At 49.0% G+C, this 15,681-nt stretch overlaps 1 protein-coding gene across 6 annotated transcripts in view; it reads left to right on the top strand.

Moving 5' to 3' along the window:
• The window catches only part of LOC144732111 (PH and SEC7 domain-containing protein 2-like), a 187,813-nt gene extending 172,425 nt beyond the window's left edge, over nt 1-15,388 (top strand). For all 6 annotated transcript variants that reach the window (XM_078613390.1, XM_078613389.1, XM_078613391.1 and 3 more), the window contains 4 exons: nt 1,404-1,561; nt 3,171-3,315; nt 4,898-5,044; nt 8,931-15,388. In XM_078613390.1, the coding sequence (XP_078469516.1) occupies nt 1,404-1,561; nt 3,171-3,315; nt 4,898-5,044; nt 8,931-9,191 (711 nt within the window). In that variant the 3' untranslated portion in view covers nt 9,192-15,388. The remainder of the gene's footprint in view (nt 1-1,403; nt 1,562-3,170; nt 3,316-4,897; nt 5,045-8,930) is intronic.
• The last annotated feature ends 293 nt before the right edge of the window (nt 15,389-15,681 follow it).

The raw sequence follows: 15,681 nt of genomic DNA, 5'->3' as shown, positions 1-15,681 counted from the left end.
CCAATAAAACAGGTGTTTAGATTATAAAACACCAAACAGAAACCTTTTTCAAGGAATCGGACATAATATCGTAACACCTGTTTTTTTTTATTGCCAGAAAGGGTAAAACGTATTATCATATACAAAGCGAAGGAATGTGTTCTGTTTTGTATGTTACCCATGATTCCCTGCAAGGACGTAATTCATATTTACAGGTTTTTTTCTGGGCAGAAGTAGGTTTCTTCATCGGGAACATCAGGACATTTTACTCACCAGAGGGGGGGGGGGGGAGCATTCGATCTACTCATTAGGGGAGGAAACCACATAAATTGGCATCGACAATTTCCCTCACTCTGTGGTCTGTCAGTAGGTGGATGGGGGGGGGGGCATGTGGGGGGGATACTCGCAATGTATAATCCCATTTCAGAAATTTGTGACCATGACGTCAGCACGTAATGGCCTACTCATGGGAAAAAGGTCACGTGACGCTTAACGTCCGCTGTGAAGCAGACGGCGCGTAGCGTTATATCTTTTGAAAACGGTTTTTACAACGGCAGTCTTACTCGGGGTGGCCGCCGAATTTGAACCACGAACTTCTGCAACAATCGGCGAGCGCGCTACCGCGTGGCCACGTCTTAATGGCAAGCTGCGCGTCGCAGTTAAAGCGTTGTCCACCTCGACCACTCGGATGTATTCCTGATGTACCTCTTTCCTGCGACGCCAAACAGCACCGCCCGATTACTATTTCAACTTTTTATTTTATTTTACCAGGTTAGGCTCAAAAAGGCAACTTGGAAATAGCATAAAACAACACCGTGTGAAGCTCTCCCAGCTGGGCAATATAGGTTTAGTAATGCATTGATTAATAATTTTATTTTGACTATTAAGCTCAGCTTGATTAAAAATCAGAATAGGTTTTGCCCTTTCTGGCAATAAAGCAGGTGGTAAGCTGTTCAAACACTAAACATACACCTTTTTCAAGGCATCATGTCTGCATTAACCACACGGACTTGTGGTGAACATGCAAACAAACATGTTCTGATCATCTTTACGAGAGTTATCGTGGCCCCTTCTGTTGTGGGGAGATGGCACAGACGGACGTAGCTACCATATTAACGCTTGCAACTTTAATTGTAAAGTGTGAAAAAAAATCATCACCTTCTACATTGTGACCCTGAATCGTGGTGATGTTTGGGGAACGGCAATATTCGAAGTTTCGAGTTCATTTTGCTTATCCAGGTGAGAGAACTCACGAGACCACGGTGAGTGACCTGGGGCATCAGTCTACTGGTGAAGGGGGTGGGTGGTGGGGCGTCGATGATTGCTGCTGCTCTGTAATAATCCCAACTTAAGTTAAGTTGTGCGAATCGCTAACCCCCCCACCAAATTTCTGAAACGAAACGGGCGATTTGTCGTTGGCCAAGGACGAGCACAAGGCAGACACGCCGGTGTCGGACGACGACGCGAAGCAGGCGGTGAGCGTGCACCACGCCCTGGCCACGCGCGCCACCGACTACACCAAGCGGCCGCACGTGCTCAAGCTGAAGACGGCCGACTGGCGCGTCTTCCTCCTGCAGGCCCCGTGAGTGAGATCCCCTGCACGCGGCGGCCTCGTCGCCGTGCCGAGGCGGCCGGGCCGCCAGGCCGCCGGTGTGCGCTTGCTGTCTTGAGTTTCGAGGGCATGTATGGTTGAGCTTGTTTCGCGCCGTACGTAACCAACCGTGCTAATCGGAGGCGCGGGTTTTGCGGCTCGGGTTCCCTACATCCTGTCCGATCTTACGGCTGCCCCCTTAATTTTTCACCATTGCGCTCCTCCTGAGTCGTAAAGTCCGGTGCCTTTAGTTTTCAGCTTTTTCCCAGAATCCTTCCAGCATCCTTTGGCGAGCCCTCCCCTGTGACAGTGTGCCCCGTCCAGATTGTTTCCACCCCCGAATTTTTACAGTCGTTTGTTTCTCCGCTTGCCGCTGGTGAGTTACCCTTTGTGTTCTTTCAAAGCTAACCCCCATCTCAAGCCTCTCCAGTCTTGTAATTTATTACTTTATCAGCTTCTGTCTCTGCTCATCATAACACCACATTCCAAATTAGTCTTTACAAGCCTGCTATTCAATTTCCAGCTTTTCCATCATGTTTTTGCTAACATGCCACTTTTCCCACCACAATCCTAGCTCTGTTCTCCTTCAGACATCTATAATCAGGGTTTAGCTCCGCTTAATAAAACTGAGTCATCACAGCATATGCTGTTGATACCACTACACCTTGCTATCGCTTCCTTCCATCTGCACTTCTGTTTGGTTGCGCAGTGTGAGATTAAGTTTATTCTGCGAGGAAGAACCCTAGTGATATTTATAATAAATATGTAGAACAGAGGCGCGGAATATAAAATTATACAAAAATAGAAATTATGCCAAGTAACAACGAAATCTAACAATAAAATAACTGCAAATAATAAATAATTATTGCTTTAGGATTAACACGATGTTCCAGTTCTCCTGTATAATGGAGGTAATTAATCTCTGTGGATTAAATTAAGGACTGTGGATCAAACCAAGTATAACCTACTCTCCCCTCCAGAAGCCGAGTAATCTATCACCGACAACATATTGGCATCCAAGGGCAGTCTCGGACTGTTTGGTTGCTTGATCGTGGTGGTTCATGGGAGGTGGAAAACATTCATCAAGTCAAGTTTGATTGGTGTGCAGAGATTCAAGATACGTGTGGAGGGCTCATGGGAGGGTTCGGGGGGAGGGAGTTCAGTGGCAGATAGTGGCCAACAGTCTCCACTGCAAGACACCCAAACTGAGGTTCAGTAACCCGTACATCTCCGAGGCTCGTGCCATTGTGGTGCATGCACAGTCCCTTTGTTCACCCACTGCCGAACGAGGGCCTCCCCACGCCGTGCGGGTCGTGGGAGTCATTTGACCATACTCAAACCGGAGGACCAGGCGCGAAATCCACGCGACCATGTGGAGAGAGACATGCACATTCCAAATATGCAGGGGTCAAGGTTGGGATCGAACCCAGGACCTCCTGCGTACCAGGCGAGGTAGTTAACATCAGTCCACTGTGAAGCAAGTGTGTCCACAGTGGTGCCGGTGGCATGTGTGTGGGTGGAAAGCAAATACGAGTGGTACCGTGATGTTGCCGTTGTGTGCATGCGTGTGCCCATGCGATCCGTTTCCTTGCGCTCGCAGGAACACCCAGGAGATGGAGTCGTGGATCACGCGCATAAATCTGGTGGCCACCCTCTTCTCGGCTCCGCCATTCCCTGCGGCCATCGGGTCCCAGAAGCGCTTCAGCCGACCGCTGCTGCCGGCCTCTGCCACCAAGCTGCCGCAGGTGAACTCACTCGGCCAATCGGCCTGGCCGCACGTGGCAACGCTTGCGAAGCGAAGCTTGGACTTGGTCCATCAGACTTTCTCTGTTACGTGATTTTGTGAAGTCATCGGTTGCAGAGCGTGGACCCAAATGTCTTGATGAGCTCGTCAAGGAGCATGAACCGTCACGCGAACTCCGGTCATCCTTGCTGCAGCAGCAGCGGCTTTTGGCTAACCATCTAACAAAGACGGTCACCGCATCACGCGCTTTCTGATGCGCTTCTGCGGCCGTCTGGAACGCTCTAGGAAGCCACTGGAGCTATGCACTTTTAAATCGTCTAGATTGAAATCGAATTTCTATACAACTGCTTGTTGTGGTTAGTTTCTTGTCCATTCTCCGTACCTCTGATTACGTACGGTGAGAAAGAAGTTAATCATACATACATGACGCAAAGCTGTGCGTGGCAACCATAATATTCCAATAATATTTAGACACTATATCAATTAAAATTATAATTCTTTTTCATTTTATTTTTAATTGATTCTTGGGTTTTTGGCCTAACCGAAAAAAAAAATCTATAATTAATCATGATATTGGCTACGCAAATCCTACCGTGTTAAATGCGTTAAGCATGATTAAATCTATATTGAAAACTCATTTCTTTAGAACTGCTTTTTCTGTTCAGTTTCTTCTTCCTCCTCACCTCCGATGAGCACGATGCGCTACGTACGCTGTGAAATAAGTTCAACATGCAGTACATACAACTATTTGATCAGATTCACGGAGGGTCATCGAGCAGTATAACAGGAACGCTTTTAAGCAACGTTCCCTTGGCGTGCCCCCCTCCTCATTACGGTTCCCTCTCCCGGCGGGAGGCACCCAGCACGTCGACTTACCTCGTTAACGCACGTCACCTCCAGGTGCGACGTTACTTTCGTTAGGGACACTGAATATCGACCTGCGGAGCTCCTGTCAGTGCAGTTAATTTCCCTTAACACACGTGCCCCTGCGAACTAGTTGGCTTTGGTGGCTGCTGCTCGCTCTAATAATGGTTTATACGACGCGTGCCGCCTGCCACCGCCGCAAATCTGCCCGGTTGACATTGCGATCCTTCTGCTGCTGCTGCCTTAATCAAGTCCCCGAGCCACATCCACTCTGCGCGGTCCCCACATGCGGTCAATAGCTTAACCCGAGACCCGCCCCTTGGTGCGTCAGCCTCCCTTTATTCGCCACTGCCCACCAAACCGTCAAACGTCTGTTGAATGCACACGAACACACACGCACGCTCACTCTCAAGTCCTGTCTGTAACCTTGACCTCCGAGTCCTGCCTTCCTAACAGTGATGAATGTGCCTCTCTGGAAAGGCGTGCGCGCTCGGGGTGACTCAGGGTGATGGGGAATGAAGGGGAAGGAAGCGGTTAATTGGGCGGTCCAACTAATCTTTTCTCACACGTGTATGTCACGCGCGCTATTGTCAAAGTGTTCGACGGCGCGTTGTTTTATGGAGTGAGCCTTGGTGGAACTCTGTGCGTGCGTGGCTCTTTCAATCTCTCTCTCTTCCTCTCTCTCTCTCGGGCGTGCGTGCGCGCACACGGGATGCCAGGAGGAGCAGCTTCGCTCGCATGAGGACAAGCTTAAGGGCGTGACCTCTGACCTGGACCAGCATCGCTCCTACCCACCTGACCCGCGTCGCGTGCGTGCCAAGGAAGCCGATGACTACCGTCTCAAGCAGCACTACCTCGAGTTCGAGGTGACTCAGCCGATCACATTTGCATCTCACAGCAGCGGCAGCTTTTGGCTCGGCCATCGAACTAAGACTGTCGCCGCATCGCTCGCTTTCAGATAATCTTTCACGGCCGTCTGGAATGCTCTTCCTTCCAATATTAGGAAGCCACTGGAGTTGTGCACTTTTAAATCATCTCGATTGACAAACTCATTTCTTCAGAACTGCTTTTTGTGTTTAGCTTGTTGTCCTTTGCCCGCACCTCCGATTAGCACGTTTGGCTACGTACAGTGCGAAACAAGTTCCACATACATCTCCACTGCTCTTCCCTCTTCCTTTCCTCTCTCCCATCGCTACCTCCAATGCCACAGCATTGTTTCCTGCAGGAGTGGGGGATCTGTTTCCTTAATGAGGAAAGAATAGTACTCTCAAATACCTTTGGCTGGGGCCACTCATTAACATGAACCTTAGCCTTATACAAAATAATTAGGATCGCCTTTACTGAGCGTGCTAAAATTAGAGAACGGTGCTACAAGATTAATCATATTTCACTCCAGTTCCCAATTAGTGCAGCTGAGATGCTTGTTGCAGTGATGGATACATATTGTATTGCAGGCTGTTTTTACCAAGTGGACTGCATCGTGTAGCCGCACGTCGTATGAAATAATGTAATGGGCCACATAGGGCCCAGAGCCCTTGCGTTTCCCACCCCTAATTTACCAAGATTCCAATTAGCAAATTTTTAATGATTATAAGTGCCAATATTCAAAAGTTAGTCGGATGGAAGATCGATAGAATGGATAAAAACGTGTGCATGCTTCCGAAAATGTAACCTGCTCAGGAACAGAATGAGCATGTGTACATGCTGTACATATATTTATTTTATATATGCATTTAAGACACGGTGCATACGTTTCAAGTCAAATAAGTTACACGTGATACAGTCTGTGCAAGCGTAGGCAGTTGTAATTGGGGGACAACTGTAAAAACAGTGCTTTTATTTAGAGTACACAAAGCCAGTCACTATCGCCACTCTCTGCCATAGTTAATCCACTGCTGGATGAAGTCCTCACCAAGCTGCTAAAATCTCTGGCTACCCCGCAATGTACACAAAGCCAGGAGTGGCCTTCGAAGGAGGAGAATTCCATTGTGATCAAGCAGCAAGTTACTCTGCTCATTCAAATACCGTTGAGTTATTTCTCGTCCTCCTCCTCGATGGGAACCCAGCGATTGCACATTCCTGCACAATTTACAGGACTGACCCGGGCTGACGTTGCTGTTATCTTTATTCTGCCTCCCGCATTGTTTCGGGACGACCTAAGGACATTGCAGAAGAGTAAACGCTTTGCTTGCATGTTCCGCGAGAATAATGCTCTCTTGCTGTTGCACGCACGCATTTTGCTCGGGGTGGATTGCAGTGGCTCAGTATTGAATCCTTCGCAACCCGTAGCTGTGTCTGTCGCTCCACGCGAGCGTTGATGGGGTTAGGCTGCGGGGCAATTGATTTTTTTTTTTGGAAGGTGGTGGCTTCCGTGTTGCAATCTCCGTTCAATCCATCTTCGGTTTTATATTAAACGGTGTGAGCTGGCTCTGTGGAGATTTAAATACATTTTTAGTGCATGGTAATTAAACACGTACCAAATCGACAATTCATCTTCTTGGTTCTTTCGGTAAAGTCACGTAGAAGGGAAATAATAAAACAATAAAAAGAAAAAATAATAAAACAATAATATAATTATTTTATTATTTTTATTTTTTTGGCTAATAATATAATAATAATTTTTTTATGTTTTATTTTTATTGTTTTATTATTTCCCTTCTACGTGACTTTACCGAAAGAACCAAGAAGATGAATCCCTGCAGTCACGAAAGCTTTAAATCGAAATTTAAATCGGCAATTGTATTATTTCTTTTATTTATTCTCTCGCAAATGGGATTGGAAAAGACGAGTCCATTTAGTTTCGGTAAATGACATTATTGTGCTAAATGTAAAATAGCATTGGCTTTGACATTTCACTGCCAAGTCTATGTTTCTGCTGGACCAGTCATTTTTGGAGTAAATTAACCATCGGCTGATTTGCACTGAAAAGGGGACACGAGAAAATGTGACGTCGTTATCTAGAATTGGCTGTTGTGTTGCAAACGCCATCGCCCACTATTTGTTATGAATTTAATTCAAATAAGTTGCAGTAAAAGCACTCGCTACTATATTCAGCTGTGTTCACACCAAGCTTTATTTTAATGAATCCCTCGACTGGTTAAACACTTCCATTGGTTGTCGACCAGAGCAGTCCTCTCCCACTCCAGCCTGAACCTAGTGGTGGGAATCCACTATTTTGGCTGATCGATGTTTAGGACAACCGCGGTTAACGTGACACAAACTGGTGCCTATTTTGTCAATCTCGGAGAGATGATGGGCTGAGTTGACCCCTGACCCGAGATTTAAACTCACCAACTTCTCACTTTGAGACGCACACTCTGACCACATCGCCACCCAGCCAGATGAACCGGATAAACAAGAACAATAATCTTAATAAATTAACGCGTTAAATGTTCAGTGACAAAGCGGCAGTGAGTAAACTATACACGCGCGCGCATGGTGCCTCTGACCACTCAGAAATATATTTTGTTAAATCGCAGTTAGTCCATTGGCCGGCCGCATGCGGTGGGGTAGAGTGTGGATACCCCCGCCTCTTCCCAGTACCCTCGACCTTCCTCGAGTGGAGTCCCCTTTCGCGAGCAGCGGCACGAGCAAGACATTTCAGGGCTGCACCTTTACCTCTGAATTTATTTAAAATAAGCACAGCATGAGATCGTGCAGTGAAATAGCAGCAGTGAGATGAATATACATTTGTATTTTGCATCGTGTGTTTGCGCGTAAGAATCGGAATTGTATTTCACCTGTAAAGCCCGTAGAGCTAATAAGCTCTTTGTCGAAGGCCGACTCGGCCGGCAGACAACATCAAAGCATCGCGCAATTACACATATAAAAAAAAACAAGCAAACTTAATAATAGAAATTGTGTTGTCAAATTACATTCACACTTAAACCTTGGTGATTTTAGTAGTCAGATTAAATGAGGACAGAGATGACAGAATGGCGATTGGAAGAGACGATACTGAGTGTTTCCAATACTTTGAGGCAGCAGCTACATTCAATGCTTTTGATGCAAATTGTGTGCGATATCCATAGCTGTCAACCCATACGGTTTACCCGTATTCTTGTACAGGGAAATTGAGTTTTCAGGTCCATACGGCATACAGCCGTTTCAATACGGGCAAAAAAAATAAAGTTGGTCGATTTGTTTGTGTTTCTCCCTTGTGATGGGATTTTGAAGGATGAACGTTGAGATTTATAAGGGCACGGGGTGACCAATAATGTCTGAATTGGTCTGTAATAAGGTAGGCACCACTTCGCAGATTTTTATCAGTAATGCCCCATGGTTTATGTCGGGGAATGAATTTCTGGGAGGTGCGACGACGAACATCGAAACGACGTCAATCAAAGAAGCGACATACAGGGTAGTGCTAGTGGGTGGTGGAGGCAAAGGCTGAGAGACGACGGATGATGAGAAAAGGACGTACGATGCTGTCAACGACGTCGGGATCAGAATTCTCTATTTAGACTGCGGGAGAAATCCAGTGGGCTGTGAAGCTCTTTTAATCACAGTACGTCCAGTATGAGCGGGTGGTCAGCAAGTCACAACAACAAACAACGAAACGATCGAAGCGCCAAATAGTCTCACGAAATGTAAACAAATAATACTTTCTTTCATTACATAAGTCCGGGTTATCGCCAGTGCAGTAACAAAGTGACGACGTGTTTGCGACAAACGTCGTTAAAGGGCCAGACGTAAATATTACCGTGCGACACACAAACTCGCGACTGTACCCGCGACCGCTCTCTGCCGCAGAAAACGCGCTACGGCACCTACGTGACTCTGCTGCGCGCCAAGATGAAGCTGGGCACGGACGACCTCGACTCGCTGGAGGCGGCCGTGGGGTCTCCCTCGTGCCCCGCCGGCGCCCCGGACGGCGAGGGCACCGCCATGCGGAAGGCGCGATCCAGCCCGACGCTGGCGCACGCCGCCACGGGCGCCAACTCCGAGCCAGAGCTAACGGGGGCTCGCGTCCGTCGCAACGTGTCCGACTTGCAGGAGCAGAATCGGCCGTAGGGCTCCCCATCCCACCACACCCCCCCCCCCCTCCACCGGGGCTGCACCTGCATCCCCTGCTGCAGGTGCAGGAGATGATGAGATGACGTGGCGGTGTGTTTTTGCGTCAAGTAGGGTGCTCATCTTGCTGACGGGGCGTGAGTATCGCTCTCTGCCGGTGGTAGCCTTGCAGGCGTGAAGGTGGAATCGCGGTTCCGCGTCTGGGTGGGCTCGCCGCGGATCGCTTAATGCAACGCTTTAAGCCTCGCTTACGTGACGTGGCGGGGGCGCGTTAAGTTAACCCCGCTGCCGCGCATCTCCGAGGTTTAACTTCGGGACGTTAAGTGAACGTTACGTGAGCCGGCGGACAGTCGGTGGGGCAGAGCCCCGAGTTGCTGCGACACTTTTTATTGTTCCAGTCGCCAACGCGCGACGTGCCGCACCGCACCGCGTCGTCCCAATGTTGGCGCGTGCCGGCACGTTGGGACCACGCGGCCCCGGCGTGAACCCCGCCGTTCATGGTTTATTATCTTAGTCAGGGTTGACCTGCACAAAAACCGGGGGCAGTCTGTCTCGCCGTGCCCTGACCAGGTTAATATAGGTGATCGAATCGATCGACGGCGTTGTTAGTGCGTGCAGTGTTTTAAAGGACCTCCAATCAGCAAGATGGCATCTAAATTCGCACGCGGAATCCGCGCGTTGTCCCGTCTACTCCTGCAATGATGGCTCCTATGTTTCTCTTTCCTCACGTCCACAGCATCCGGCCCAGTCCATCCTTCCCCTTTCGCCCTGCCCCAGCCCATCCACTCAAAAGCATCTGTGGCTGCCGTCACCGCGTCGTTTGAGGTCTAGTCCGTAGCGCTCTGTTACACGCGTATTAAGCCCCCGAGTAAAACGTCGCGTGGGGCTCGTGTGCGCCGTGCTGTGCCGTAAACTGTGCCGTACGTTGGGTGACAGTGCCAATAACATCCTTAACATTGCAGCCTATAGGGCGCATCGTGTAATGTGTTTGGCCGTAGGCTCGCACGAGTGTGCAGGTAAAACCCGCTGTGTTGGCTTCGCGTGCGTGTGTACGTGCGTACGCGTGTGTGCGATTCGCATTTCTAATCGTGAAAGCGATGGGTCGTAGAAGATGCCATCGCTCCCAATTGCTCACCCCGTGTTGGCTTTTCTGTTTAGAATACAAATAGGTTGTGGGATTCTGGTGAGTATCGTGCACAGCCGTTACCACCATCCTCGCGCACGCACACACGTGTGTGTACGCCGGGAGGGTGCGTAGGTTAGCGAGTGGGATGAAGGACGGCGTAGTTTGTGCGGCGCCGTCGGGCGCGGTTGTGAAACGGGTACACTTTGTGTGTCTTTTCTCCACTGAAAAACCATGTTTACTCAAAGTACATTTAGTGAATGCGCGTCATTTAAAGAACAAAACTTTTAAGTTGCTATGAATCTGCAGAAATGTCGCCAGTCTGAGCGGTGACCAATCGTAAGACGTTCCAAAGCGCTCCCGACAAATACGTCGTAACGTTGTGTCCCTGCGGATGTCGGCTACCCTCGATAGATATAATGACATACGAATACGGGTTCGTGCTGTGCGTTTGCTTGCGTTGTGTTTACGCGTGGGTTGCAACTAAACACGTGCTCCATCTGTCAGTTGGGGAAATCTCAAACACCGACCATTGCTTTTTCCGCACTCTTCCAGGACCCTCACCAAATCCACTGCACTTGCACAGTTCGCGTACAAAGTGCGCGTAGCACAGATCGAACAACGGGGAAAACAAGCGACGCTACTGCGGTGTTCAAACATTCTGCGCTGAGAAATGCGCGGGTCGCGCGGGGTTTTTCAACTCGATTCCTCCCACGCCGGTGGAATCCGATCCTCATGAAACACGCTCATCGCACACAACGGACACCACGCAAGGGCGCACGGCATGCCCCGTGTGCGATTTGGCGCGCGAATAGACGTGACCGGAGGACTCGGGCGAGGCGAATTGGATTCACGCGGGCACATCACGCGAGTTCAGCAAACCGCCCTGCGTTGTTCTGTGGACCGGAGGCGCGGCAGAGGCAGCTATGCGGCGCGAATGAACGCGGAGCATTCCAGCATTGCCGGATGGAAGAAAGCGTCTGTGGGCAATTACGCGTGCGCATGCCACGTGCTCCATCACAGGCCGATGCCTATTGACTCAGACGCTACCTCTCTGCTTCCTCTACCCTGCTAGTGGCAGGGTAGAGGAAGCGGAGAGGGGGGCTCTCTGCTTCCTCTACCCTGCCGCTAGCCCCCCCCCCCAACCCCACGGATACCTACTATTTACAGGTCATCTTCCCCCGGCATGATACGGTTCCATACGATGAAACAAGGATGTGTTGGTGAACAGAAAGGAAAATATATTCTTGGTTCCTTATTACCGATTCCTATATTCTTGGTTCTTTCTTATTTCCCTTCTACGTGACTTTACCGAAAGATCCAAGAATATGACTCCCTGCAGTCACGAAAGCTTTAAATGGAAAGGAAGATGTCTATGGGGACCCTTTTTGGCAGTATCTGCAGAATAGGCTTTTCCCTTTCTGGCAATAAAACAGGAGGTGTTAAGATGTCCAGACACCAAAAAGGCACGCCTATTGCAAGGCATCGTGTCTGCATTAACCACACGTGCTTGTGGCAAAGCATGCAAACAAAACATCCTCAGATTGCCTTCGAAACTGATCGGCCTACACCAGAGGCAATAGAGAGCTCTTGGGATGGGACTGCAGTCGTAAACCACAGAGCTGCAACATCGATCACTTGACTCAGACCACCACACACAAAGTGTACAAGACCTTTTTTTCTACACAATTTGGCCCATCACACACTGCCGCGTTGCTTTCACCCCTTGCCCTTTCATCTGCGGTCATCGTTCCACATACCATTTTTTTTGTTTCCGTTTCTTTATTAAATGCTCAAATTTTACATGTGTTATGGGTACCTCAGCCTTCGCTTATCTGAGCCAAAGCTACTGCCATGCCTGACGTTTTTTTTTTCTCACCATACTTTACCCGGCTGGTCAGTGCGATTTAGCGAAGGTAGGATAGAGAGAGAGAGGGTCGCAGCGTCCACGTTGGAGCATTGCCGCAGCGTTGATGGTGCCGCTCTGCTCCCCTCTGAAACCGTAGCCTCGCCTCTTGTCACGGCGCAAGTTGGTCGTCCATGCTGTCAGCACTCGCCAGGCCGAACCCCCTGCTCTCAGATTCAGAGATCTGACATCGGGCGCATTCCGCGTGATTTCGCGTACGCAATCGAAACGCACACACGAGCCCAAGTCGCTGAGCATTTCCGATTAGCACGGTTGGCTACGTACGGTGCGAAAGAAGTTCAACATACGTCCGTTTAAGGCGCTGCTTTCAATCGCAAGGTCCGACATTCGTTTAAGGAAGCCTCCGGTATTATTGAAAGGCGGTGGTTTTCACATTGAATGCTTCAGCTGTGGCCACGTTAGAACCGAATGTCTTGTACCTGTTGCAGTCAATCGGCCAACCTCGCACCCTATTTAAGATGACGTCGGCAATGACATTTCATCACAATCTCTGGGGTTTCCACTTGTCCGTACTGCCTGACGAGTTGGTGTTTATTTGAGCAGCGGTAAGTTTGGAAAATCAATGACATTGCCCCCTTCAAGAATGCATCCCACTCTCGACCAGGATATATATTATACTGTACTTGCACTCGAGGTGAATTGACTGGCTCGCCGCGCCATGCAAGGAATTTAGAGCAGGTCTATCCGATCAATTAAGGAATCGGTTATGCTACCGATTGTCGAGGCGATTACTCGGCCGGTCAGAAAACACGAAACACAATTGGCGATGTCTTCACGTCGCATTGTGCCGGGTATGATTTGTTGTACATGACGGTTGATGAACTTCAACAAAAAAATGATTTGCCCACGGCGCTTAATAAATTAATCTATTTAATCATCCCAGCTACGGAAGACTTGGCGCGATTCAGTTCACGAATCCATTCTTTCATGTTGTGAATGGTATGACGTGAACCCGTTACATAACAGCACAGATGATTGGAAAACCGATTCCTACGATTACACATCTATCTTGTGTTTAATAATTGTGACGAGTCGATGAACCAATCGTTCAACCCCTAATTGACACATCCTTTTTGATACGTATAAATACACTTGGAACAGTCATGAGAAATAGATTATTTGTTTTCTCTATTTGAATCGAGTGGAGTCATTCCTCCTGCTGAACTGGAAACCCATTGCACGATTGCTACCATTCCACGTCCGAGATCAGCAATGGGCCCGCTTGCATGCGGGGTCAACCCTCCTAACGGGGTCGAGGGTGGTGGCACAGCGGCATCGGTAAAGCTGCAACGCGTCGCTTGAACCCGGCCACTGGGCGATGCGAACGCGACGTGGCAGGCTTGCTGCGGGGACGTGCGACGGTTCGCATTGAAGGCGGTCGCTGTCGTTGCTGCTGCTGCTGCTGTGATGCATTACCCCCCCCCCCCCAGTCTGGCGCGCAATGTCCACTTGTTCATCCGCAACTTCGAGCCGTGAAGCGCGCGAGCGTGCATCTCACGATGCGGATGTCGAGTCTCTGCACAATTCTCGCAAACAAACAAAAAAACTGAGCGGCGTGCTCCGATGCCCCGTGCGGGACTCGTGAATTGTTGTTCTTGATTTGTTTTATAATCATTGAACGTTTATTTATTGTTTAGGTTTCCAGCCCCTTCCCTCCCCCCCCTCTCCCTCTTCATATCTATATCCCCTACCCTGTAAGGCAAATATATTATTCATACGTTGTGAGTTGTCAGTCCAGAGTGTTAACGCTGTTAAGTTATACTTTTTTTTATTGAGTTTCAAATTGAAAAAAAAAATCTGCTTCGGATTGACCCGTATCTTTTGGCTGTGACATTTTTAGTGGTGCGTTGAATTAATTCGTGAAAGCGGTAGATTATTTATGTGCGGTGCGCGGTTATAAATGCAACACAATCTTACAGGGGATGGATCTTATATTATAATTTTTTACCCCCACCCCCCCCCCCAGTTTTCATTGAGCACATGTCATGACTAACCGGTTAAACACATTTCTTACAGCTGTGGTATAAATTGAAATGTCGACACCTCTCCGGGTCCCTATGGTGTTTTTTTTTTAATTAATCATGCTGCGGTACCACACCATTTGATGTTGATAACAAATATACTGGATGTTATTTGTAAGCCTTTGTGAACGCCCGCACTATATATCGGCCGTCGCGCTCTTATTTTAGCAATTTTATCCGCGGTTTCAGTTTAATTGCATTGGCTCATTTAATGCTGTGGTTCAGAATGTGTTGGCAAGGGTGTGAAATGCGATACGGCGCGTGTAAGATACAAAAACAAAGAAAACCAGAAGCTGTAGATCCAAAAGCAATAGTATATTTTAAAATACATACGCTAAATTGCTCGCTGTCGAATGATGGAAAAGGTCGCAAAACCTCAGAGAGTTCCCGGTTCAGTGAATGTCTTCACCAGAGCCGTCCCGAGGGTAATGGCGATTTGGGGCGACTGCCCCGGGCCCCGCTCTTTGGGGGGGGGGGGGGGCGTGCTTCGACGTCACGGCGTCAGATGATGTAATACTTCCGATGTAGTTTGCAGGCGTCAGGGGGCCCACAGTGGGATTTGCCCTGGTCCCCCCCCCCACCCCACTATGGACGGCCCTGGCCTTAATGATTAGCACATTTTGGAAAGCTGTATCTGCTTTTGGTGTATCATTTGCGTACGTACGGTGCATATACATGTGCTACTTCTATATGTCCAACTATAAAATCCCATCGCGCACACCGTGAGATGACTTTTACTGTGCCATTGCTTTCGACTGTTTCAGTGGCGTGCGTGCGTGCCCGTGTAATGTATTCCGTGGTGGTTGGTGTTTTAACTCCTGCCGCTTTGGTGGGGTGGGGTGTGTGTGTATGTGGCACGACGGCGTGGGGTTGGTCGTGTTGTGTGTGTACAATCGCATCTCCCCCAGAGCCGCGGTGGTCTTGGCAGTGAAGTCGATTCGCGTGGAGGTTTCGGTTGCGGATGGACGTTTGTATAGATGTGTGGTTGGCCACAGGGCACTGCATGTTAATGCCTAAAAGCTTAATATATATTACACTGTACTTGTACAAATCAATTGCGTCGCGTGTAAAATGTCACTGCTGCCATGCATCACAAGGGGAGTAATAAATTTGGCTCTTCCATCAAGTAAGCGTGAGTGCGTGCGCGCGCGTGTGTGTGAGCGTATGGCTCGCGAACATCACCTATCCCCAACAGTCTGTTCAGGATATACGGGGAATTTTTGTATGGCTGGGTCATGTAGCCCGCATGGCCAGCCATTGCTTGCCCAGCCCAAGCAGCTTCTGTTTCACCGGATAGAGGGGGGCTAAACGGGCACGACACGAGCTGCAGAAGAGATGGAGCTGATACGTTACGGGATGATGTAGAGCTGAGTGAACTTGCCAAAAGCCAATTCCAGCGGTGTCAAGATGGCATCTGGA

This window comes from Lampetra planeri, chromosome 41 (genome assembly GCF_965212315.1).
Source record: "Lampetra planeri chromosome 41, kcLamPlan1.2.h2, whole genome shotgun sequence".
Classification (NCBI taxonomy): Eukaryota; Metazoa; Chordata; class Hyperoartia; order Petromyzontiformes; family Petromyzontidae; genus Lampetra; species Lampetra planeri.
Note: the sequence above shows the minus strand (reverse complement) of the source record. Positions and strands in the feature narration are given on the sequence as shown.